Here is a 26,212-nt window from a genome sequence, read left to right on the forward strand (position 1 = left end):
CTATCAAGGTGTCAAATGTGACAGATCCTGACAACAGTGAGAAATACTGCTCTATTATTCCAGTTGCTTTTTGTTTGGCAGTTTGTGATTACATAAAACACAACTGACAGATTGCAGCGGGAAATTCTGTTCAAAAGAAGAAAGCTTTTTAATCTTGGAATCACAAAAAAGTTTATGTTGGCTCATGATTGCCATGTGTTATGTACTGCATATTGAGTTTAAAAAAAAAAAAAAAAAGAAAGAAAAAGAAAAAAAACAATAAACGATTTCCATAGGATAGTCCCTAATGAATAGAATGGATAAGCAGCAATGACTAGCTAAAAAGAGTACAATTAAAAAACCATTCCAATGCAAGCAGATGTATTAGTTCTGTGATGTTAATGGTAGTGTGAGGTTTAATTTGATCCACTAGACCTATATAAGCAGTATGAGAGCGGTGCGCAGCTATTCAGCAACAATCGCAAGACAGCAGAAGATTTTCTTGTGATCTGACAAGGGGCATGATAGTGGGTTCCTGTGCAACCACATCATCCCTCAAGCAGTGTATTGACCAAGCTGTCAAGACAGCTCCCAGTGTTCTTGGGATGGGTTACAAGTGGGTCATGACGGATCAAGCCCACAGTCTCGGGAACACCTTCTGACAAGCAACAGTGGCTTAAAATCCCAGCAACCTTCAATACTGAGTAAGACACGCATTGTGTGCTAGTCTACCATTTTCTGCAGACACACATTTACAAAATACGTGGTATTGCCCATTTTACTCCACTCTGACCCTTTGTTCACTAAATGTCTTGCTATCCCCTGAATAGATACATCAAGAGAGGATCTGTCATTTTGATGGATGGCCTTTTAGCAGGTATGGGGTTGGCTGTTTGCCTGTCAAAAGAATATCCAGGGAGTTGCCTGTTGGATGAGGTCCATTCGGAAGTTTAAAACCCAACCCCGCCGCCCCCACTCTGCCCTTTCTCTCCCTCCCTTCCTTCAGATAAACAGCAAGATGCCTTATTGGAAAATGAGCGGCTTGGATGTGATGGCTCCAGCCAGGCCAGGCTTCCTTTTCCAGGACACACTGCTGATAAGCCCCCACCCCCTCCCCGACCACTCACACCTGGGGGCCAGGAAGATCCTGGCAGGCTGCTGGGAGCACTGCGTCAATCACAGGCAGTCAGTGAGTGGTACACTATCACTGCAAAAACTGCCATGCCAAGGCATCACAATGTGAAAAATTAGACCGAATTGACATATAGTTGTAACGGCAGTAATAATAATTCCAGGCATGCCTTCAAATCACTTTATTACCAGGGATGCCGACTCACCCTTCTTAATAAAGTGAACCTCTTTCTCTTGAAATTGTGTGTAGACATTTGCTCAGCGACTGCCCCGCAGGTGAAACAGTAATGCATGAGGATTAAGAAAACATTGTGGGAAATAACAAAATAAATATACATGTTACCAGTTCTTAGAGTATACCCTGTCCCTTTAGTGAATTGTGTTTTTTTATTATTTAGTGCACCATACTACTCAATTTGTCTTCAGTGTTCTTAAAGTGAACAGACCATGATTTCATGTTAAACGGGTTCAGAATGGCTGTAAATGACAGGTAATTTGATACACAGGTTTGTGTTCATACCAGATACGGACAGAATTGTATGTTGACAACAGTTTGAAAAGAATGGCTGAATTTTGACAGTTTTATTTAAAGATAAGCTCATCAGGGTAAACCTATTTGAGCATGCTTGGCTGTTTCTGAATAGGGCCTGTCCCCTTGCTGAGAGGTGGGGATAGAAGCTATTTGCACAACTCTGTTTCCAGTCTCCTGATATTTCTTTCCAAAGAGGGGTGGTGGGAGGTTAAGCTGCTATGGAGGTAATGTTTGTTGGGACACCGATGGTCACCGCTCACTTGTTTTTGACATGTGTGACATATTCATTAAACATTTGCACGCCAGATGGAGACTGACTGGGGCTCATCCCAAGGCCTGCACCCCCACACAGCGTGCTGGGAAGTTGATAAGCCAGTCCTGTTTCATTTATGCCGGATAGACCCCGAAGCCCTGATTTGATACGTTCACGAGAGTGTCCTGTGGATAGCTGCTCAGCTTTCATCTTTTAAAATGATGAAATTGAAATAGACGTGAAGATTAAAATAGCCTGAAAGAAGCTGAGAAACTTAACAAGGGCATCAAAACAAATAATGAAAAAAAAAAAAAAAAAAAAATTCCAAATAATTTGTTCAGGTCTTGCATTTTTAATATTGGTTCAGTTCTCCCAGTATTACCAGTCCTGGTCGCTTACCTCTCTTTTTTTTTATTTTCTTTGAACAATCTTTCCAGAAGAGATGAATGTTCTACAGAGCGACATTAAAGTACATCTGTTTGAATGTTTTCCTTGGTGTTTTATTGTTTTTCTGGTAATGCTTTTATAAAACTATGCATGTGACACCAGTTTAAAGGATATATCCTCGTACCACATGGTCTAGCATTTTGAACAAAGGGACAAAGAAACATGAGTCTGAATCCCAGCATTTGATCTAGGTAATTGACATGTTTGTTTTCTGCAGACATTTGATGAAACTGGATGTGTACCATTGTTACAAGAAGTTATTCTACAAACTTTGAATATGTGCTGTGAGGACCTGCACATTATTATTATTATTATTATTATTATTATTATTATTATTTATTATTATTATTATTATTATTATTATTATTATTATTATTATTTTTATTATTATTGTTGTTGTTGTTGTTGTTGTTGTTGTTTTGATGATAGGTGTAATTTATAGAGCCCAGGCTTGTGGGCAGAGCTCATTTCAAGTTAATTATAGGGTGCTTGTGACGGGACAGCCCTGCTCTGCGGCAATCAAGCTTTCCTCCTTTTCCTTCCTGCAGCAGGCCTCCCCTCTCTTCTGTTTTTTCGAGGGGCGAAGTCTCTTAGGTCAGCCGGGTGTGTGGGGGCCCTGGCTCATGTCAGCGGCCGGGAGATTGATGGTTTCCTACATCGAAGGTGCTCACAAACAACTTGGATTTACATTTTATTATTCCTACTATGAAAGTTAGATATGCAGCACCTTTCTGGTTTCTGTTTGTCATTTTCCACTGTGAATGTAATGGCTCACAAGCAAAGCAATCTAGTCTTCCACGCAAAGCAATCTAGATATGCATAGCAAATACAAATTGACATGCAGCACACAGTAAATGTGATCTAATACTGTTAATACTGCCAAGTGTCTTTGTGTATCTCTAAACACATAAGATAATGCCCTGTGTAGATAGATGGCAATGAGAATATGCTGTTTGTGTGTGTGTGTGTGTCTATATATATATATATATATATATATATATATATATATATATATATATATATATATATATATATATATATATATAAAATGTGTAATGCACAAAGCAAAACACCCAATGCGAATATGTTAGGTTATGATTCTTAGCACAATTGATAACCCAACACATGTTATTGTGGAAATAGCTGAAAGGCAGCTGCAGCCACATGTTGAAAGCTTAAAGATACAACACATTTTCTGAAAAGGATTAATAATGTAAAGGTTGAACTTCCAGAGAATAGCATTTTATTTTGCATGGATGTAGAATCCCTGTACCCCAGTGTTCCCAGGCAAGAAACTTTAGAAATATGCAAATAGGAAAATAGACTAGATGATACCTTCTAACAAATATTAAATATGATGAAGATAGTTTTAAAAAAATAGTTATTTTACATTTGGAAATAGAAGTTACAAAGAGAATGATGGCACAGCAATAGGCTCAAAATTAGATAAGCATTTTGCAAGCATGTTATTGAGTAAATTAGACAAGAAACCATTAGAATTCATCAGATAAGTGAATGACATATTTGGAATATGGACACATGGAGAAGAATCTTTTGTACAGTTTCATAAATTATTAAATTATATCCACCCTAACATTTCGGTGGATTTAAGGTGGATAAAATCTGAAACTGAATTCTTAGAAAACCTTGGTTGAACTTGATCAAGGATCTATTAAAACAGATCTTTACTCGAGACCTACTGATATGCATCAGTGCCTACATATGTCATGTGCACATCCTAGCTATACTAAAATAGCAATTCCTAAAGGATTGTGTGTAAGGATAAATATAATTGTTCTGATGAAAATAACTATAAAAAACAGAGAAAAGGAATTAAAAATAAATCTTAAAGAGGATAGAAAGAACAAATTATTGAGAAAAGTTGACAAACTGTATAGGAATGAGGGGGTTAAGAGAATAGGGAGGCAGTGTGGTCTAGTGGTTCAAATCCCACCACTACCACCTGACTGAGTCACTGTGACCCTGAGCAAGTCACATAACCTCCTTGTGCTCCATCCTACGGGTGAGGTGTTAAATCAATGTCCTTTTGTAAGTGACATCAAAAGCCTATAAATACCTCCAACTGAAGCAGAGGGTCAGTCTTTTTAAGACTGTTGAGGACGTTTTTGAAAGGCAGGATATTGAGGTTTTGGAATGGGAAGGAAAACCGTGATAAGGAAAGCTAACCCCCTAGTGGCTGTTTCTTTTTCATAAATACGACTTGCATTCTTCATCTGGTTTAGATGTAGAGATACTCTGTATATGTTGGTGTAAAACAAAAAAGCAAACGAAGGTGTTCTGAAACGTATTACCAGAACGGCTTTCACAGTCATTTTGCTTTTGGTTTTCTAGACTTCATTTTCATTTTCACGGACAACACTATAAGCCTAATTTTCATTCTGTTGCACCAGTACTAAGTTTGTTTCCATTATATTTAGTTTGAAAAAGAATTTATTAAAACTGCAAGAAACAGCTTGGGTTTGGGTTGAAGCAGTTAAATTAGGGGTTAATGAACGACTTATTTGACAGTTGCGGTCCAATAGTCAAACAGGTTGACTATAATAATAAGTAATGTATTTGATCATGTTTGGTGATCTGTTTGTGAAAGCTTTGTTTCATAACACTGCTGTTTGTGCACTACATTTTAAAGCTGCTTGGAAATTATTTATTAATGTTTTAAAATGTCATTTATGTCTTCATGGATTCGAACCACTTCCGTCCATCTGAAACTGTGCGCTTTACAATGTCTTCGCATGACATGCAATTAGTCGACTACCAGTTTCTGAGGTTGACCATCAGTGCGACCTCTAGTACAAACAGAACTAGCTGTGAGCTCCAAGTTCTCATCCTGCCTGAGTATTAGTAACCCACGTTCTGTGCTACAGACCGGATTTGGTGGAGGTCACTGTAGGTCCTATACCTGCTTTTCAAGAAGTGAACTTGCCTTGTTGTGGAAGGATAGCTAGGCTTCACCTGACATCCCACTTCATTGTATATGGAGTTTCGACATAAAAGGAGCTCACTTGCTTCTGTTTGCTGTGGGTGCCTACAGCTGTCCTTGTGACCGTATAAAGCGGGTGAAGCTATCCTTTATCGTTACTACAGTATGTTAAACAGACAGCTTTGCACTAAAATGAGTGGATTATTGACATAAAAGTATCAACTGATTTCAGCCCCACTTACTATCAGCATAAGATTGGAAGGTTTACTTCTAAATAAATTGCGCACAGTTAAAGTGTTCCAGATATAAAGTACTGTAGTACAATACAGAACACTGCAGTGCATATGTTTACAGCTATCTCTTCCTTTTAATTAGGTTTTCTTTTAATGAACACTACTGTAATCCGGGCAGTACCTACATTTGTCACGTCAGTACTCTTGTGTATTGATATTTATATTGTCAGGATATTGGTGAACTTGTGATGAAGTCAATGTGCTTATTGTCAGAATGGTGTTAGTGTTATATGGCGTCATCACTGGCGATTTGTATTTTGCTTATTTCCTCGTTATCGCCTTAATCTCTATTTAAAGATTCAAAATGACAAACGCATTCCCTCATTAGCATTGAGTGCAATGTTAGTGTAGTTTCTCATTAGGAGAGTGTTGCACCACTGCGCACTCATTTCTAACAGCAAGGCTGAGACGTGCGCTGGGTTCCAATGAGTGCTTCCACTCGCTGTGCAGATTGTTCTGCACTTTTCCAGCTTGTGGCACAAGTGCATTTGAAAGCCACAGGAAGTCTCTTTTAAGTGATATTTCCTAGGAATTGATTTGTTGTGCTGCTGATTTGAATGTCAGACGAAGTACAGCATGCACACTGAGGGAGCTTTCAGCTATATGAAGTATATACTTCTTTTCAAACCAATGTTTGGGATTTTTAATAGGTATTTTATTTGTCATTTCATTTTTCAGTTGTAAATTTTTTTTTTCACCACAGTACAATTTTAAGGGCATTTCTTAGTTCCTATTTTCAAATAACTTGAAATTGTATTAGCTTTTGCTCCTCTTTCATTTATATTTCATTTTGTATTTGTTTTAATCAACTATTGCCAGAGAGGAAATATCTGTAGACTTCCGAAAAATCTAATTAAGGTTTTAGAATCCATTTATTAACATTAGAAATATGTACTTCAGTTTGTGTCGTATGTTGGGATTCTCTTACTTGCAGTAAATGAACATGAGCAGTATAAGATCTACTGGAATTTTGACTAAGCTGTTCATTTGTATATGTGATTTGTAATGTCCAAAAGATGCAATGACCGATTTAACCAATCTCAGCATCACGCTGACCTCATTTATGACGCAGTGTACTGGCACAGGAGCTCATGGCTACAACTGTAGTGCGTGTGGTCATCACAATGCCCAATCCTCTATCACAGCACAGTACAGTACGTATCATGTGAAGAAGCATCTTCAATCCAATGCACCCTCTGAGAACAGCTCTGTGGGGTGCTTGATCAGATAAACAGGAGATGGTCAAAAGCTGTCATTTTGGATAGCTACTTGGAACAATCAAACAGATTCTTTATGTAATGCAAGTATGTGCAAAGCTGAAGGCAGCAGCATGGAAACTGAGAACTCCAGCACAAACTGATTTGAGAATAAGGCGATCTTATCCAGTGTGATTTATACCCAGCAGGCAGACAGCAGGCAGACAGCACTCCTTGCTTTGGCTGTAAATAAATCAACATACAGGTGTCCCTCACACAGTATGTGATACAATCAGTATTTGTCTATATAATCTACACTTTACCATCATTACTCTGTGACCTTCAGTGGCAAGCATGGCGATTGCTGGAAAGAAGTGGGTGTTACAGCGAAAGGCTGTTTCCATTCAGTTTAGTGACGCGGATAGACAGATTTTGGTAGTATTAGATGACACTTTCCAAAGCGTAGGTGGTATGTGATTGAAAAGGTACACTAGGTTTAAGATTAAGGCATTTTTTCCTAATAGAGGTGCTATTAAATGATTTCTCCTAACACACGACTAACCGTATGAAACGGTGAATTATGCATTCAGCTTTCCACCTCAGTAATGTTTTTATGCTGGTTTCAGACTATAAATCTACCAGCAAACCCTTTGTCATCAAAATAATCTTTAAAATTGCAATAAGCTTTTCTTTTGGGTAAAGTGACTGAACAGCTACATTTTCAGATTAGTGGTGGTGAAATGCCAGAGTTTTTGATGGTCATTTTTTTCTTGTTTGTTTTGAAGGCCCATCATTTTGGCATGAGAAACATTTTCTAACATTCAGTAAAATGGATTGACAACAAACTAGACATAGGGAGACAGATATCTGTGATGTGTTTGTTGAGATGGCGGATTATACAGCGTAATGGTTTGAGGGTATGGACACAGTAGATGCAGTCGCCTTATTTGGAGAATTTTTCAAGGTCATAACTGCAGAAAAACTGCACTTTAAGGACACCTCAATAAAAAGACCACTTCACAATTAGCTTCCTGTTACATTCCCAGACTGCTAATGTTTTATCTTTAAATTTGGAATTGGCAATTATTTTACCCCTGATTTTCTCCCAATTTGGAATGCCCAATTATCCAACCTGGCACACTGCTGCAACTCCCACACTAACTCAGGAGAGAATAGCACTCGCGTCCTCAAAAACGTGTGCCGTCAGCCATCCGCTTCTTTTCGCACTGCAAGCCTGGCTTGAAGCCATTACAGAACTAAAGCGTCGGAGGACCACGCAGTTCTGAGTTGCACACAGGCAGGCCTGCAGGTGTGTGCAGTGTGCCAGGGATGCCAAGGATTCCCCAATTGACCTAAACCCTCCTCGCACGGGCCAATTGTGTGCCACTCCCTGGGAACTCCCATCCACCGTCGGCAGTGGCATAGCGAGGATTCGATCTGGTGATCTCCAAGCTATAGGCTGCTAAAGTCGCCTTCAGTATTAAGGCCACCTTGTGCTGTCCTGTATGTAGCAAGCCTCTGTTAAATTACACCTCTAATAACATGAACTGCTTTTTATATATCTTGTATATATATATATTGTATATTATATGTATTTTGTTTGTCCCCTGACTGGCCTTGATATTGAGGTTTCACTGTATTCCCAAGAGGAATTAATCAGGGGTATCCTGGGGTAAACCCATTATTATGCCCCAGTCCTTTCTCCTGTTTGCACCACCACACAATCCTAGTTTTATAGCTGGGTGGAGCAGATTTCTAAGCTCTTTCCTCAGGATATCCCACCTCAGAAGCCCCTTGTTACTGATTAAGTATTATTGCTGCAGATGACCTGGGCATGTCGAGGGAAAGTAACTGGCATCCCTGAATAAAAACAATGAATCATAGGCATCATATTGAGCTTGAATTTTAAAGAACGTGCTGCAGTACTTTACAGAGAATAGAGAGAAAGTGGTCTTTAGGTTGTTGGTGTGTATTATGGTTGTGAAGAGAATATTTTGACACTGTTTTGTGTTCATTCCTTGGATTATTTTGTAGTCTCTAATTATACTTGTTTAATAAACTGAAAACAAAGTTAGAAGAATGCACAAGTCAAGCAGCTGCATGTTTTGGTTAATACCTTAATTGGTATTCCATGAGAAGAAACACTTACTGTACCATAAGAGACAGGATCAGCTACTTCTTACAAACCATTTGTAGTTCATATAAGTTTCTATTTAGACACTCCTTTGATTTTCTGTCAGTGGATTGTTTTCTGTGCACGATAGGGGTGAAGTTTGGAAAAAACCAGATGGCGTAAAACCAACTACTAAATCTGCTGCCAGCTGTCTAAATACACTCCGAAGTTTTATATTGAAAGGCGATCTAGTGTTGCACATGCATCCGTACAGTATAATTTTAAAAGATTCCATTCAGCTCATGCCTTAAAACACACTAACAATTATCAAGAAACCTTGTATTAATCCCACACGCTGTATGATTAGCACTTGAATCGGTTGGAAAGACAGGTGAACGTCTTTCAAATGAGAGATTTTCATGTAGTCAAGAAGCAGAGGGTCACTTAGGCACCTGCAGAGCTGCGCAGCTTGGTTAACCCAGGTAAAAACCTGTTATTTGCTCATGTGAAATTCACAATGCAAATCCTTCAAGCACATGCATTTTACATGACTGATAAGACGTGCTCCTGTTGCTACATCAAGCTTCTTATCCCTGGCTGGAGATGTGTATTCCCCAGAGGAAGGCGTACAGTGGGTTCCTGTGTAACACTTCTGAGTTTTACGCACACAGTATCTAGAGAACCCCTTGTCTGATTGAGATAGGACTTGCTAGTGACATTCATTCTCACAATTATTGGTACATCAGCAGAATGCGTTGAGCGCTGCCATTGACCTGGCACAGGCTCAGAACTCCTCAGCTACACCGGGTGCTGTCATGTAACTGGGCTTGGCCTGTCTGGATACTTTGCGTGGAAGGCTTCTGTTGCACTGATTGCCCATAACTTGCATACACTGTGTTGACTGTCTACTTGTAAACATTATTAAAGACATTTACTCTATTACTGAATTGCCCTGTGAGCCAGAACACACTGTAATACTGCCACTGCCTTCTACACAGTAGGTAATCTGGCATTTACAATTTTCTGAAGAAGACCTGCTGAATGCTTCCTTCATAAAGCCAAAAGCCTTAACACTAGGGTATTGCTAAGATCTTTTTTGCTGGAGTGAGCTTTTTAAAGCCCCAGTGCTGTGCTTACTGTTGAATGTCCAGCCTGAGCGCTGTGGTCTCCTATAACCGAGGGTGGATTTCAGTGTGCTACATTTTAGAGGCTCGAGTGAGTCTCGCTGCACGCACCCTCTTGATTTTGTGTTCATCCCGAGAAAGGTCTTCGAGTTGTTCTCCAAAAACAAGTGAAAAATCTTCAGTGAAGGAAATCCTTGCCCAAACCCTTTAGGCTTGGCCTGACGAGGCAAGCCAACAGTGCTGGAAAGAACAAATTTGTCAGAGCAGAGGAGATGTGAGAAGCTTCAGTATGAGGAGTCGCTTATTCTTTTAGTCTCCCTTTTCTACATACATATGTCTCACATGTCCCTAGCCTTTGACACTGAAAATGAAGCACTTTTATCAAACTCTCTTTTTACAGCAGTCATAAGCAGAGATGGGGGGTTGAAAGAACTGCATGCTGGTTGTTCAGAGCAGTTTTATGATGCTTGCGATGCATTTGTAATGGGAGAAACCAAACTAACAAGTCCTTGTGTCTGTTCCCAGTTAATTGCCTGTTGAGCTGTTTTTGGTTCATAAAGGATATTTGCACATGAAGGCTGTATACAGTAAATGTTATTGTATGGTACAGAGATACCCGTCTAAATCACAGCCCCCCAAAGATAGTGTAATTCTATTACATACATTAATTTAAATGTATGACGTGACCAAGTGCTTAAAACAGACGAGTTGCAAATCAAATATGTTGTTTTTTAAAGTTATGTGCACAATAATATGCAGTATCAGCGTACTCTATAACTAAAGCTGGAATCTTACGTTTTTAAACATACATATTATGAAAAGCTCTAATATTTTGTTCTTTTGGGAGGGTGGGATATGTTGTTTAAGGAGTTGAATGTTTCATAAAGGAATTGCAGGGGAGCTGGGCAGCTCAATACATTGGCAATCGGAGCCTTTTCACCTCTGGGTCCATCTCTGCTCCAGCCGCAGTTATCATGACTGTCATATCCATCAGCTGGCTGGTCAGGAATGGCCCATGTGAAGCAAGTTCTGGTGGATCTCAGCCCGGTTCTCTGTGGATCAGGGTCCACATACAAAACCACAACGATTGCCACCTAGATGGGGCCCCTGTATCTTGGAGAGGCCAAGGGTTGGATGAGTAAGGTGGCTGAATTTTCCTTATCATGGTTCTCAAGCTCTATTCTTAAATACTCCCAATAGGTCTTCGTTTCAACCATTTTTATCCAGGGAAGTTGAAAAACTAAACTCTCTTTTTAAATACATTTCTTATTTTAAATTACTTTTTTTTTTTTTTTTTTTTGTAAATGATTTGTTAAAATTTATAACAAAAAAAAAAAATATTTTTTTCTAATAAGTGAAACTGTCCTGTCCAGAGCAAAAAGACTGTGAAGATTTGTTTCCCCAGAAACAAGATTTATTTATGGTGTAGAATTTTTTTTTTTTTTTTCTTTGCAATAAAGCTTTGGCTTGTCAACAAAATAAAAAGGCTAGGGAGTTAAACTTTTAAAAGACTGTCTTACCTTACTTGGAGCAGAATTATCACCTAGACAAACAGTCTTGTGCTAAGATTTGTCTTAAATACAAAACGATAGATTAAACATTGCTATTGCTTACTTGTGTCTAAAAGCTTCCTGTGTTTTAGGTAAGATTTACTCTAATAGACTATCAGACAGTGTGACCTACAGCACAGGAAGATGATTTAGGTAACAGCTATCTGTTGAGCTCCAATTCAAAAATATCCTTGGAGACAGCGGACTAAAAACTTACTTAGCACTCCTTTTAAGACAGTGAGGAGTGGGTGTACCGTAAGCATTGAGCTCTTTAAGACAGTATTGTTGATCCTGCCTTCAGCACTCGCAGATGACATCTGAGACTGAAACTACAGTGATTCCTTTATGTAGAGCAGACCACAAAACATATTTACAAGGGATAGAGATGAACTGGTTGAAACAAAGTGCTAGAAGGACAAGAGTTAAGGGCTCTCTGGGCACATATCTATCTGCACCAGGGTTTGAAAGAAGGCTAGTGAAGCCTATGAGGATTTCAGTCTCCTTTGCTGTCAATCCTGCAGTTTTTCACCTGCACAGAATACAGTGCAAATTTTGAAAAAAAAAAAAGCCGAACTCAAACCGTTCATACAACATCCATACCCATGAATGATTTGCTTGCTCCGTAGTGATGCCTCCTTCTCCCGTTAGTATTTTTTTTTTTAGTGGGCTTGCATGTTAGCCTTCAGTTTAATGGTCTTTTTTATGTTACATTCATTTGCCATTGTGTTTTTGTGGCTTTTTATTTATTTCCGTCGTTTCTTTTTTGTTCCTTTTTTCTTTTGTTTTTCTTGTTTTCTCACCCTTCCTTCCTACCTGCCCTGCTGTTGTATTGCCTCCTCCCTCCTGTGCCCTCCCATTTGCACTTGCCAAGATGTTGCCATTCCAACACCCCCTCCCACCTCACTGACAAGTGCCACTACTGACAATGTAGCACCAGCGGGCAGCCCCGGACCCACCCCCTCGGCCCCCCGGGATGTGGTGGCATCGCTGGTATCCACGCGCTTCATCAAGCTCACCTGGCGCCCGCCCGCGGAGCCACACGGAGACAACATCAACTACTCTGTCTACTACAGCCAGGAGGGCGCCACCAGGTGAGGGGCTCACGCAAAACAACTATTAGAGTACAAAGAGAAAGACAGAATTTCTCCAGTAAACCTTATATAATCTTAAAAATGTTAAAAATTCAGTGCTGTCAAAAATACATGTAGTTTGTCACTGAACTTTTTTCTTTTAGTATTTCTCAGTGTAGCGTTCAATAGGTATAGGTGATCCATTACCATCACTTTGTAGATCTTGCTTTTATATGAAAGATGCACACATTGTTAAATGTATTTGATTTTGAATGGTACTTTTTTGGGCTATTTGTGAACCAAACAATTGCAGAAGGCACTGTTTCCAAGCTAAAGTTCCCATGTTAAAGGAACGCAGCCGACACTAGTTCTGGGAGAGCGTTCCTGCAAGATAAACAAATCGGAATGTTTTTTTTTTTATTTGTTTTTTTAAAGATGTTTTTATTTTTCTTATGCTTTTTATTTCCTGTTAAAGAACTCAAGCTTCCAGAAGCTTCATGCATTGACGTGCTCTAGCAGTACCACAAGATTTTTTCCTATGTCTGCTGTAGTTACAGTGTTGACTGCATTCCTTCATGCAACAGCTCAGAGTTGACTGGGCATTGTAACATTGAGGAATTTTCTTCAACTTCAAATAAATTACTATTAATAAATCTAACTCACTTTTAACACAATATGTGCCTTTCATATAGGAAAACGTAAGACCTATGAAAAATAATGACAAAACATACTGGATTCTTATTGCAGCTAATCAAATATTGTATTTTTGTGGTACTTTGACATCAAAATTCTAAAACTAGCAAGATGCAGCTTATTTCCACAGTTGTTATTTCTGTAATTAAAACTGAAATACCATCTGCGACTGTGGCAAGAGCTGGAGATGATTCTGGGGTGTCTTTGATGTTGCTTTTCTTCAGCGTTGCACGCAGTTCATTCCCTTCAGACTGTGCATCAGATGGGGAAAGGAACTACTTAACATGTAAATCAGAGATCTGATGAATAACACAGTGCCAAAATTCACTTCCTTGAAAGATTTTGCCTTTGGTTAGGGATCATTTATGGGTTCAGACCATTTTCTGAATTTCTATGTATTTATTTTAGCTAGCTCAAAAATAAGTTTGGTGGGATCCCTAAGTGACTTTCGTGGTGTTTAGGGTGTCATACAGTCAGAGGTTTACACAGGGTTGTAGAAGCAATATTGTTGAGGTCTGTTTCTCCTTGCTACGCAACAGTGGCCTCTACGCGCCATGTCAGCTGGTCATGTGATCAGAGGACAGCCAATGACCTTCAGTTCTCCTGAGGTGTTGTGTGGAGTTGGTGCGGTGAGGGAATATAATTGGACATTCTAAATTGGGGATTAAAAAAAAAAAAAAAAATGGGTACAAAAAACAAATGATTTATATCCCCAGTTGATTTTCACATCTGAAAGGAACATGTGCTCGCTTACAAAGTTACTTGAGGGAAGCTCTCATGGTGTCGGTTTACAACGTACCTGACTGTACCCAGTGCCTTTGTCCTTTTTCATGAGCGCTTAATTCAACAAAATTAAGAAAAAAGAGAAGAAAAAAGGTCTTGATTTTTGATAGCTCGTATGGCAGATAGCTGACAGCTAAGGCACGGTAGTGTTGACTCTCATCTTCCATGCTGCTAGGGAGCGGATTGAGAACACCAGCCGGCCAGGAGAGCTGCAGGTGACCATCCAGAACCTCATGCCTGAAACCAAGTACGTGTTCCGAGTGGTGGCACACAACAGGAACGGACCTGGAGAGAGCTCCTCCCCTCTCAAGGTGGCCACGCAGCTTGAAGGTAAGGTCTCCGACATGAATCTCTGCCGTGTAACGTGTGTGTGCTGTTGGTGGCACTCATACGGATGTCGCACATTTTTATGTAGGAACTAATTCAAAACAATGTTTTTGAGACCTGCTTATTTATGAGTTAATCTAGGTGGCTCCAGTCATGTTCAATAGAGGAAACTTTGCATGAACTTTGCAATTAAACTACTGGGTATTGACATACAAAGCATCGCTAGGCGTTGGAATGTGGATGGGTGTGCATGAAAGACGATTACAGCTGGATGTGCGCCACTTTACATACCAGTGTAAAAAATAACAAGAGAAAAAAACAGAGAAAACAACTCGATGTAACAGAGTCCAGGACCATTCTCAATGATTGCAAACACCCTAAAAAGCAAAGTGAAGAGTCATAATACAGTGTGGAACGTCTCAAACTGCAATGCAATCTAAGTCGTATTTCCTTCACTGCATGTAAAACCATTCTGCGGCATTCCTGTTTGTTTCATACATGATTAGGTCTTCATGCATCATCTTGCATGGGAAGACTGGTTTCTCCTATCGGTTAGCCTGTGTTTCTGAGAGCTCTGTGATTCCTCTGTTCTTGGCAATGACTTCACGCGCTGGTTAATAGTTTCTGCCAGCAGGCGACTCTGTCCCACAGGGAATGTCACAACACCACCACTCCTGCCTGGCTCTGTATTGCAGCTCTCCATGATTATGGATGAGGGCTAAATAGCTGACCTGGTTCCACAGCCACCTGCTGCTGCTGAGAGACGCAGGACCCAGACTGCCAGCAGCAGCCCTTTCCAAATAGCTCTGCAGAGGACTTGGCAGACTTGAAATCTAACTTACAGTGCGTTGCAGTTTGAGCCATTCCACCGTGTATTGTAGGCTTAGTTAGATTAAGCTAAATCATATATAGTGGAATATATATGGAAGTATTAAATAATGATGATTTAATAGCAGTAATGATGTAATTCTAAAGAAATTATAATTAACAAATACAAAATGCAAATGCTACATTTAGAAATGCTGCAGAAAACTTCACACATTCAATGTCAAAACATTTGCCATTGGCTTTATTACATATCTTTTAGCATTTCTAAATTGAGCACAGTTAACTGTTTAATAGTTATGGATTATAAAATGCAAATACTGAAAGAAAATAATACTTTAAAAATAAATAAAATAATGGTAATAACAGCAATTAATGGACAATCGACCAAATACACAACTTGAAGCTGGAAACCGTTTGTTAGATATTATTATTAATAATAATAATAATAATAATAATACATAATGGTACTAATTAGGTCCCACCTCTCCCCTCAATCTGTATCCTTTTCTTTCCATAAATGTAAAGGTACAAAACCACATTTTTGTCATAAAAAGAAAGAAAGTTTGCTTGCTAACAGTTTTTAATTCGACCCGGCCCCCGATACAGTGTGAGGCTGTTAGCACTCTGCAGGGCTGTTAATTGAAACTAATGATTCAGATCTAAATAAAGTAAACAACTGTTAGGCACCATAAACCTGTTTTACAATTCTCTCTGTTTTGCTAACCAGATCTAATTGAAAAATACTTCAAATAAATTCTTCTTTAACCCAAGCAGAATCATGCTTGATTGCGGCTGTTTGTGGCAGACGGGCGGGCGGTGAGGGGGTTGGTGTACTCCTGCTTTGTTTTAAAGTGATCCTGTGTTGAGCTGTATTCAGCCCAGAAACAGCTGTAATATTGTGGGTGCTCTCCATCAATCATTGTCAGCAAGTATACTGCACTTGATTATATCATGCCTTCAGCATGATAAAATCCAGATATACTATGTGTCTGGATAAAGTGTCCCGTAGTTTAGCCCTCTGTGTGTGTGCTACTTTTTGAGAAGTTTTCCCCAATTTTAAGTAGCAAATACTAGTAGCAAATACACTTCGAAGTACAATTGTAAAGTAATATTTAAATACTGGCGGTATTTAAGAGGCATACATTCTTAAAACGTTGAGACAGCTCTTCAACTCATTTAAAGGTATACAATAGGAAGCAATGCGGTTGTAGTAAGTGATTGTTGTATGCTGGTTTAACCGTGCTTGTTTTTTCCAACCCTTCCAGTCCAGGTCCCTGGTCCTGCCCCTAATCTGCGAGCACTCGCCACATCTCCAACCTCCATCACTGTGAGCTGGGAGATGCCCCTGTCAGGCAAGGGAGAGATCCAGAACTACAAGCTGTACTACATGGAGAAGGGACTGGGGAACGAGCAGGTAACAGTCTGAGCTCGAGCAGGAGGGAAGCTGCACAAACTGGATTCACATGTCACATTTTAACAACGTTGTCGCCAAAGTGCTCTGCATTGCTAACAGGTTTCTCTTTATTACTGGTACTGCGTGTTCACCTGTGATTTAAAAGGTACCTAAGATTTAAGTGTGTTGTGTATGTAGTCTGGGCAGAGAATGATGATCGCTGGATGATGCTGGGCTGTGCTTGTTTGGGGTGGGGTTTGAAAACTGCTACCCTGCACCATCAGGAGTTTTAATTAGGTCCTAAAAGTTGAGCTCTAGGACAGATTTCTCCCTATGAGCCTATAAATTGTTGGACTGGACTGCAGGTAACATAATTTGGAATACTGCAGTGTTGATATGCAGCAGTAGTAGAGCTAAAGCCATTACAGTCTACTGCTCTGTTATATAAATGTCTGTATTCGTGCCATTTGCTAAATCTGTATTTTAATGTCATTTAATTTTACATTTTTTAATATTGTAGAATTAATGGAAAATACACAAATGTGCCACTAGCCGGAACAGTACTGTTTTAGTGTTACTTTATATACTTCAGTTGAATTATAGGTGTATATCTGAATATATGGAGCTGTGTAGGTTGGTTTATTTAAAGATATTAATGTATCTGCATTTGAACCCGAGACCCCCCTGCATGCATCAGTTAACTGCGCCCCCCATCTCGCCTCTCCTATGTTAATGTGTATCGAGTGATTTAGCTCTCAGAGAGACAAGCAGCTTCGTAGCTTTAAAGAGCTTTTAATAAGATAGTAGATAAAATGTCAGGGAAAATTTAGAACAAATGATGCTGCGGGTCCCTAGAGAAAAAAAGACATACCTCTAATACAGTGAGTAATTGACTGCGTGAGAGCTTAGCAAGGTGTGATATTCACTGCGTAGAACCATTCTGTGGTGAGTTGATTTATTATTTAAAGATATTTCTTGACAGTGGGTCCACAGAGGAACTATACCTAGAATGGACTCCTTATTTAGGAATGAACCATGGGTAGGGGCACTGAAGATTCACTCTGGAATGCAGGTCACAGGCAGGTTACCAGTCCAGCGTTGTGACACAGGTTGTTATTTGACTAGGGCTCAATTTTCAGTTAACACTTGTTGTAGTAAACTTGCAGGTACATGCATGTGTTCAAATTTAAAAGTACCGTATTCCTTAGAATTTAAGACGCCTTCAAATTTAAGACGAAGTCCAAATTAACCACCCTGGTAACAGTGTTATTGGAATTTAACCACAGAGCTTGTTTATTGTGCTGTGAACTGTACAATACTTAAGATGGCATCTCTGTCGTACACATACCACCACTCACTTATGGCATCACACATCCTGGCAACAGCAGGCACGACGCAACACTCCACAGCATCAGGCAACATGTAACCTAGCAACCACAACAGCATTGAACATTGCTTGGCATGTCAAAACTTAGGGGGCTCTGATTAGCATTTTGATCTGTCCAAGCTAGTACTGGTTGTTAGAAATGCTGAAATTGTAAACGTTTCTCTTGCAATTTCTCAGGAAGCTTGGTTAGTTTTTTCTCAGCAGTCGGTCACGTTTGTGCTGCTTGTGTATTCGGGCAGATGCCTTTGTCGTCTTTCCTCGGCAGTCAGATGAACTCGAATTTAAGACGCAGGCTATTTTGAAGAAGCAAAAAATGGTTTAAAAAAACACGTCTTAAATTCCCTGCCCTGGCATGAGTTGGGCTATTAACATTTAAACAAAGTTGATATGCATATCCCGGCTATGCACGCCTCACTTCAAAGTACTTGTATATAGACAACCGCTTATCCAGTGCTCTGAAACTTGCTTTGGATATTCTTGAAAGAGCTTGGTATGGTATTTCAGAGCTATTACAAGCAAGTACAATCAAATCACCTTTGAATTGTTGTTTAGGTTCAGTGTGTATCCTTCTCTGTTTCATGTCCTGGTAATGTTTAAGAACTCAGAAATGTAAAGTCCCACCATGACCTCATTGTCTACTCTTCAAGGACATCTGGTACACCAGAGTGTAACTATTAACCTGTCCCCCCCTGAAATACCAAGAACATTTGTTCTGTGTGTTGCAGGAGGATGTTGAGAGTATCAGAATCTAAACAATCCATCTATCTTAAATAAATATGTTTAAATAATGAAAAACTCTCACCTCGGAAGCACAGCATTTCCATTTCGGCCCGTTCACACCTTTCCAAGCTGTCACTGCTGCCTTGTGTGGATTTAGGTGGTTTCTCTATGTGTACGTGTAACAGGACGAGGAGCCCTGTACAATTATTTGATTATTTATTTGAGTTCTCCCCCTCCACCCCTGTGTCGTATTTGTTTGTTTATTATGATTTATTGCATTTATATATGACGGCGAAGCGCTGTGTGTTTTGTTTTATTTTGAAACGTGTTCTGGCAGCGACAAGGTTAGTAAACTCATCTGCCAGGATTAATTTAATAAACTCTTGCAGATTGTGGCCGAGGGGTAATAGAGTAATTACTAGGTAGTTAAACCCCTCGGCCACGGTATATAAACCTGCAGCTCTCTGCACTCTGGGTGGGTGTATAGAGGAGGGTACGAGAGCGAGAGGAGAAGGAACAAACTAAAATTAAAAAGACTAAGGAACAGTGAGGGCAGCTGCCCAGCCTGACCTTGGTTTTAGTTGTATTTTGTGTTCATGATTTGTTTTATTTAAAACTTTTAGTTTGCTCTGTGAGCAGTGTTTTCTTTTATTTATGTTTTATATTCAAATAAACGGCGCACAGTACGTCTTTTTGCACTGCAGTACCTTGTTTGTTTTTGTTCCTGCATCTGGCCTGATGTCACCTCAACGCCAGCCTGTCACAGTACCAAAAGTACTTCTCTGTGCTTTTTGGTAACCAGTGTGTGTCTCCTTTCAGGATGTAGATGTAGGAGGACTTTCCTATACCATAAACGGGCTGAAGAAATACACAGACTACAACTTCAGAGTGGTGGCATATAACAAACATGGACTTGGTGTGTCCACAGAAGACGTAGTGGCCAGGACTTTTTCGGATGGTGAGTGTATTGAATTCAGTGTTTTAAACATGCGACTCGTAGAAGGTGCATGTATTGAAAATAAGTCGTACCTGTTCCAGGTTAATTTTTCCAATTTTCTCCCACTTTGGAATGTCCAATTATTATTCAACCCGGCTCACCGCTGCAACCCCTGAACTAACTCTGAGACGAGTGCCGTCAGCCGTCTGCTTTTTTTTCACTCTGCAAGCCTGCCTATCCAGCCATATCCAGAACTTACAGCTCGGAGTACCATGCAGTTCTGAACTGCGTACAGGCCGTCCTGCAGGTTCCCTGCTAGCCACAGGGGTCGCTGGTGTGCGGTGAGCCAAGGACTCCCCAGCCGACCTAACCACTACCCTGCCCGGGCAGCTCTTGGCCAATTGTGTGCTGCCCCCTGGGAAATCCTGTCCACGATCGACAGTGGCATAGCTTGGATTCGAACTGGCGATCTCCAAGCTATATGGCACATCCAGCACTCTGGTTGTGGTGCCTTTACTGGATGCGCCACTCGGGAGCCCCAGTTACATATTTTTAAATAAAAGAAAAGAAATCATTCCTGTTTGGTCCTCGAGTGGCTCTCCTTGACAGGTGTGTAGGGTACAGTTCGGGGAGTGCAGGTTCATGTCTTGGCTGTGTGAAGTCACTGACTGGGCATTCCAGAGGGATCATTGCAATGGCTGTGGAACTTCTGCATATTAGGAATGCAAAACTGGTATGGGCTGTTTCTCGTCTCCGTGTTACAGCGGCCCATACTGGCCATGCCCCTGGACTGTGGGGCTGGCCTTTGACCTTTATGGGTGTCAAGAAGTGATTGGCTTGGTTGTGGGATCGGAGGAGGCTCACTGTCCTTCAGTTCCCCCAAGCTTTTGTGGGGAATTGCTGCAGTGAGTGACCAATCAGGGAGACAATCAGGAGTAAAATAATTTGGTACTTTGAATTGCTACCCCTCAAAGAAATTTTATTAAAAGTATAGAAACTGCAGAAGGGCAATGAAAGGGAAAACTGTGGCTCTCTGCCACCACTTGTGGTTTTTGCTCATTTAAAACAGATTAAAAAGAATCGATTGCTTATCTGGACAGCTTCAGAGAAAGGGTTCTGTAAATCATTATTGATTTCAATTATAGTATTTATAATGTATATACAACTGTTAATGATATTGCCAATCAGAAATCATTTGCTGTAATAGCAAAGTGCAAACTTGAGATCATTCCATATTGATGAGCCCTCAAAAAAAAAAAAAAAGACAAATGAGAATGAGATGCCCAAGTGTTACAGGCAGTGCTTTCAGCTCATCTTCTTACTGACACTTTGATACAAAGCTTTTTAACTTGAGTTGCCTGGGGAAATCCAAAACACTTGCTGAGGTAATGTATCTAAGACAATGTATCTTCAAGTAGTGAACCAAGCAATCAGCTTGCTTCTCTGGATAATTCCATCTAAAATGTAGTACCTTTGCTATGAATGTGACAATTGTGAGGTGAAAGCTCTTTCTTTACGGCACTAAAGCAGCTTCTTTTTTGCTTCATCTTTTTTTCTTAGTTCCCAGTGCTCCTCCTCAAAACTTAACACTGGAAGTGCGCAATTCCAAGGTAAGCACGAGTCCTGCCCTTTTGTTAGCTAATCTAGGCTATACAGACTTCAGAAGTTCATGAAAATGTTCAAGGATGTTTTATTTGACAATGGCATTTGTGATGAGATGCTATTCTGCCCTGTTGCCTTAGAAAATGTGCTAACCAGCTCTCTATTCCTGCTATTTACCATGCAATACTTTATATATTTAAAGGTAAAGGGTTTTTTGTCTTATTAACAGTTTTACAGCCTAATTAAAGTCCGAACAATTCAATAATACAAACATACATAACTTTAAAACACACAATCAGATTTCTAAGATAAAAGTATAAGAATCTAAGTCAAGTAGACTGATAATTGCTGATAATAGAAACATCTCCTGTTCCAATTGGTTTGGATAATAAATTTTAATCTTGAATGTGTTACTTCTATCCTTGGAGGAGGGTGCATATGGACAAGAATGTCGGACTCAATGACTTTCTGTGCAGTGCGGCTGGGAAAAAAAAAAAAAAAAGAGTAATGAAAATCAACTAATTGATGACTCTAAATGAAGATTTAATTTTGCAAGGCTCCCCTGGCTCAGACAGTGAAACTGCTGCTATGTTAATTACCCTCGCTGCTGCTCTAGTATCGCTGTGTTAGTTAGTTTGCCTGCAGGACTGGAATGACCTCCATTTCTCTTATTGCCCTGCAGTGTGTGCTTGTTTGAGACACAGCAATGCCGACAATGTTAATGGATTTAATCCTGCACCACTTTATGGGTCTCTCAGTGCTTTTCAATATCACACACACACACACACACACCTAATATTAGAGCAATATGTTACCTGAACAAAGTGTGCTGTACTGTAAATAACATGGTTTTCAGCTGCTCTGTCCTTCTGTCATGTTTTATTGCATTGATTATCAAATGTTCATGGAAACAATGAGAGAGACAGAGAGAGTCAGAGAGAGAGATTATTTTGCTACATGGTACCTAAAGACTCTCCTTGCAAAGGCACTACAGCGTGCTGTGCACAACGGGTCATGCAGCCAGGAGAGTTTTCTGGCTTTGTCAAGTTGTCGAGGAATCCAATTGGCAGTGCCATCCCCAGAATGAAACACACATAGAAATATACATACTGTATCCATTGTTAAATTTGTTCCATTCTAGTTTAGCTTTGCTCAGACCTGTTTTTCAGTTTTACATTCTCTAAAGGTAGTTTTGGCAGCAAGGATACAGTTAAAGTCCTGCTTCCACTACAGCAGTCAGTGGTTATAAGTGTCGCCTGTATCCTCTACTTTAGCTCAGGGAGCCAGACATTAATGGAAAAAGGGGATTGCTGGTTCCCCAGATGAGGATCTTTGTCTTACTGATTATATTATAGGAATAAAGATCAGTGTCTGAAGCCGGATTCATGAGATAAATGACCAGCGCAATAAAGAAACAAGCAGCAGGAAGGTACTTTTAGGTCAATTATGTCATAGATGCGCAGCGGGAGGAGAGATTTACTATATAATTATACATCCATATGTGTTAAGAAACTCTAAAGTGGCTGTTGGTAAACATTTTATTCAAGGTTAAATATTCAATGTAATTCTTAACATTTGGCAGGACATTGAGCCAGTCAGTGATAACGAACTTTGAATTAAACACAAGGCAGCAGCTCTTTTTACTATGTGATTTCAAGTTCATTTGGCAGTCGGTAGATGGTTATTTGATCAATGTAGTATAATTTAACCAGGAAAAAGCAGATTAAAAATAATCCTATAGTTTTCCTGATTATATCGCAAGGGGAAAGAAATGATTTTTTTTCCTTTTAAAGAACACACAGACAAAATAAAAAACAATGTCAACACAAATGCAGTCTACAGTTACATACAGAGATAAATTGTTAACACAGGTGCCTCGTTTATGGATTAAGGCAAATCATTTGTGGCAGCTCTTGAAACAACGGTCCTTTTTGTAACTTACTGTTGCAGTTCTTAAATGTATTATTTACAGGACTTATCTGTAGGTCTCATATGTCCCCCTCTATTGATGAAAATCTTCAGAAATGCGCTTTTTAAACCACACCAGAAATGTGAGTGATATTGTTTTGATATTGTCATGATACTGAGGCACCACTGCTGTTAGCTTTATGTATAGAACCATGACTGACGTGGCGTCAGTGCATCCGTCTGTTTCTTCCTCCAGAGCATCATGGTCCAGTGGCAGCCCCCACCTCCTGGCACACACAATGGGCAGCTCACAGGCTACAAGATCCGCTATCGGAAAGGGGCGCGGAAGAGCGAGGCGGCAGAGACCACGGGTGGCACACAGCTCTTCCAGCTTATAGACGGTGGGTTCTTGGCTGTGCACTGTGCTGTTTCTACTGATGCCTGACAAGCTGCTAGCATTACTACTGGTGCTGCACACACCTGTTTCTCAAGTGTATTCAGCATCTCATTCATCTTTGTGGGTGCTGCCGATATGCCCTGGTTAGTCCTTGATGTGTTGATGGGTTGCAATCTTTTCAGCAGGCACTCATTAATTCTTGCCATCCCGTTACACAGATTACTGCTGAAAAATGTTCCCCTGAAGTGATGAACACCATTTACCTTTTGGTGTGCAGATAATGTGGGCAGTGTGCGACAGTCTTCATTTGAAGGACCCAAGGGCCTATTGTTTTACTATTTGAGCATTTCTAGACTCTCTCAGTTCGGTAACAAAAATGTCATGTTAAATTTCGTTTTGTGAAATGTATTTCAGGTAAGGTAGTGTATCTGCCAGTATGAGTGTTATGGGGGAAATGACTTCGCTGTGGAAGAGAATGGCACTTCAATATCAAAGTAGTGCTGAGTGTTTTGTGAAGACTCTTGAAGATTGTGAGATAATTGGTCTTGAATGCAGGAGGCACTGCATTTCAGCACAGTCACAGAAAAGCTTTTAACTATGTTGCATTTTATAGGAACTGTTTTTAATTAAACAGTATGTTTTCCATTAAAGGTGACAAAGTACAGGACTTAGCATTTACACCTTTGCAGCATAATGTTGAGGAACACTGGCCTAAAATACAATGCCACATGAGCGTCTGTGCCAGTTTCAGAAAGGTGAATTTGCTGTGGTTGGAATTAGGATATTTAATTGATTGTTCTGTCAAAGTTGTTTTCAATTAATATTGAGAGGGAGTTGAAGAGGGATCCACTTGACTGCCGGTGACAGGCTCAGCTGTGTTGTATCAAAGCGTTTTGAAATATACAGCTAATCTACTTAATTCAGATTCTTTTATTATTCTGTTTTCATACAGGGTAATTTTATAAACAAGATTACATTATAAATGTGATTTACATAAGCACTTCAGATGCAATGTCTAGTTTTTCACTGGTGACCCTAGAGAGTGCTTTGGAGCAGGCCATGTGGAAAGTTACAAACAGCCGACCAGCTTCTTGTTAATAATTCAATGTAATCACGACCAGCTTCTTGTTAATAATGCAAAACAATCACTGCATGGGAAACTACAGACTTTACTGGACCTTTGAACATTACCTTTACTCTATCGACTTAGTAATATGAGCAAATATGGAAGAGGACTAAAGCATAATGACTTGAGCCTCTCCAGCACCATTTCATTCCATACACAGTATTTGAGTTTGTGGTAAATCTTCAGCTGAACGTCACTTGACTGGCATCGTATCCAAAAAAGAGCCTCGCCCCCTCCTTCAGATTTTCTGTTTACTCTTGGAATCAATGCTAGGGGAGGAGGAATTTCAGCTCTGTTCAGCTGTGGAGAAGCCTGCTGCTGCTGCTTCCACTTTTCCCAGGAGTGGCTTCTACATGGAAGTGAGAAATCAAAGCAAAACAAATTTATTAGAAATACAAAATGTTTCAAACACGGTTAGTTTGTTTTTCAGTAGTTAGTCTGTGCATAATACTCTACTGTCACCAGAACAAAAGACTGACTTCTGTTGGTGCCCGAAGGATGAAAGCCTGTATCGTTGTTCTTGTGTTCCCAACGGGAGCCTGACACTTGGATGGTTAACCCTGTGTGAAATACTCTCTGTGAAAGACCCCGCACAGTTAGCTTCTACAGCTTTCTTAAAGCAGTAATAACAAAGGCTTATCCGACCTCAAAACAACTTCCCCTTATCAATGTTCTGTAGTTTTCCAGACTTCCTTTACACTTTCTTTTCACCCATCTGGTGAAGTCCATTTAAAAAGCGGCCACACTGTAGTTTCACTTCCTGTGCAAGAGCTATCTGACTGTAGATAGTAACGGTTGCTGCAGGGAGGTAATGGTGTGGTGGGAAAATTACTAATGGACTTGCAAGAATGTTTCTGTGCAACTGAGAGGAAAGAACATTTTAAAGCTTTTAACCCTGTGTCTTTTTCAGTGTCAGTTGCTTTTGTGGAATTTGAGCCCCAGGATTCAGCCTCATCAGCTAAAAATAATTTGGAAAACATTTTATAAAAATGGTTACTACGTGGAATAAAATGTTGTGTTTAGGTTCAAATGAATTCCTTGAGGTATTAATGTTTGCCCACCTCTATATTCCCAGGTCTGGAGCGTGGCACAGAGTATACCTTTCGTGTGGCTGCCATTACTGCAAATGGAACTGGCCCAGCCACGGACTGGCTTACTGCAGAGACATTTGAGAGCGATCTGGATGGTATGCATGCTCGCTCTCGCTCTCGCTCTCTCTCTCTCTCTCTCTCTCTCTCTCTCTCTCTCTCTCTCTCTCTCTCTCTCTCTATATATATATATATATATATATATATACACACATATACATATATATAAAATGTGTGTGTACAAACTCTATTTGCTAATTTTGTAACTGATTAATGTTTTGATTGCTGTCTAATGTGAAGAAAATAAAATAAGCTACCCAATTCAGATTAGTAAATGAAAGTGATAACAATGACTTGGAACTGTAGAACATAGCATGACTAAAATAGGGTCAGC

The 26,212-nt window shown here is 39.9% G+C and overlaps 1 protein-coding gene across 8 annotated transcripts in view; it reads left to right on the forward strand.

Moving 5' to 3' along the window:
- Positions 1–26,212, forward strand: part of LOC121298954 (neogenin-like) — a 178,400-nt gene that overhangs the window by 132,295 nt on the left and 19,893 nt on the right. For 5 of the 8 annotated variants that reach the window (XM_041226330.1, XM_041226329.1, XM_041226323.1 and 2 more), the window contains exons 8-14: positions 12,431–12,650; positions 14,281–14,435; positions 16,526–16,674; positions 19,580–19,718; positions 21,258–21,307; positions 23,464–23,608; positions 25,806–25,916. In XM_041226330.1, the coding sequence (XP_041082264.1) occupies positions 12,431–12,650; positions 14,281–14,435; positions 16,526–16,674; positions 19,580–19,718; positions 21,258–21,307; positions 23,464–23,608; positions 25,806–25,916 (969 nt within the window). The remainder of the gene's footprint in view (positions 1–12,430; positions 12,651–14,280; positions 14,436–16,525; positions 16,675–19,579; positions 19,719–21,257; positions 21,308–23,463; positions 23,609–25,805; positions 25,917–26,212) is intronic. The other 3 variants (XM_041226331.1, XM_041226327.1, XM_041226328.1) reach the window with 1 other exon arrangement.

This window comes from Polyodon spathula, chromosome 24, assembly GCF_017654505.1.
Source record: "Polyodon spathula isolate WHYD16114869_AA chromosome 24, ASM1765450v1, whole genome shotgun sequence".
In the NCBI taxonomy this organism is placed as follows: Eukaryota; Metazoa; Chordata; class Actinopteri; order Acipenseriformes; family Polyodontidae; genus Polyodon; species Polyodon spathula.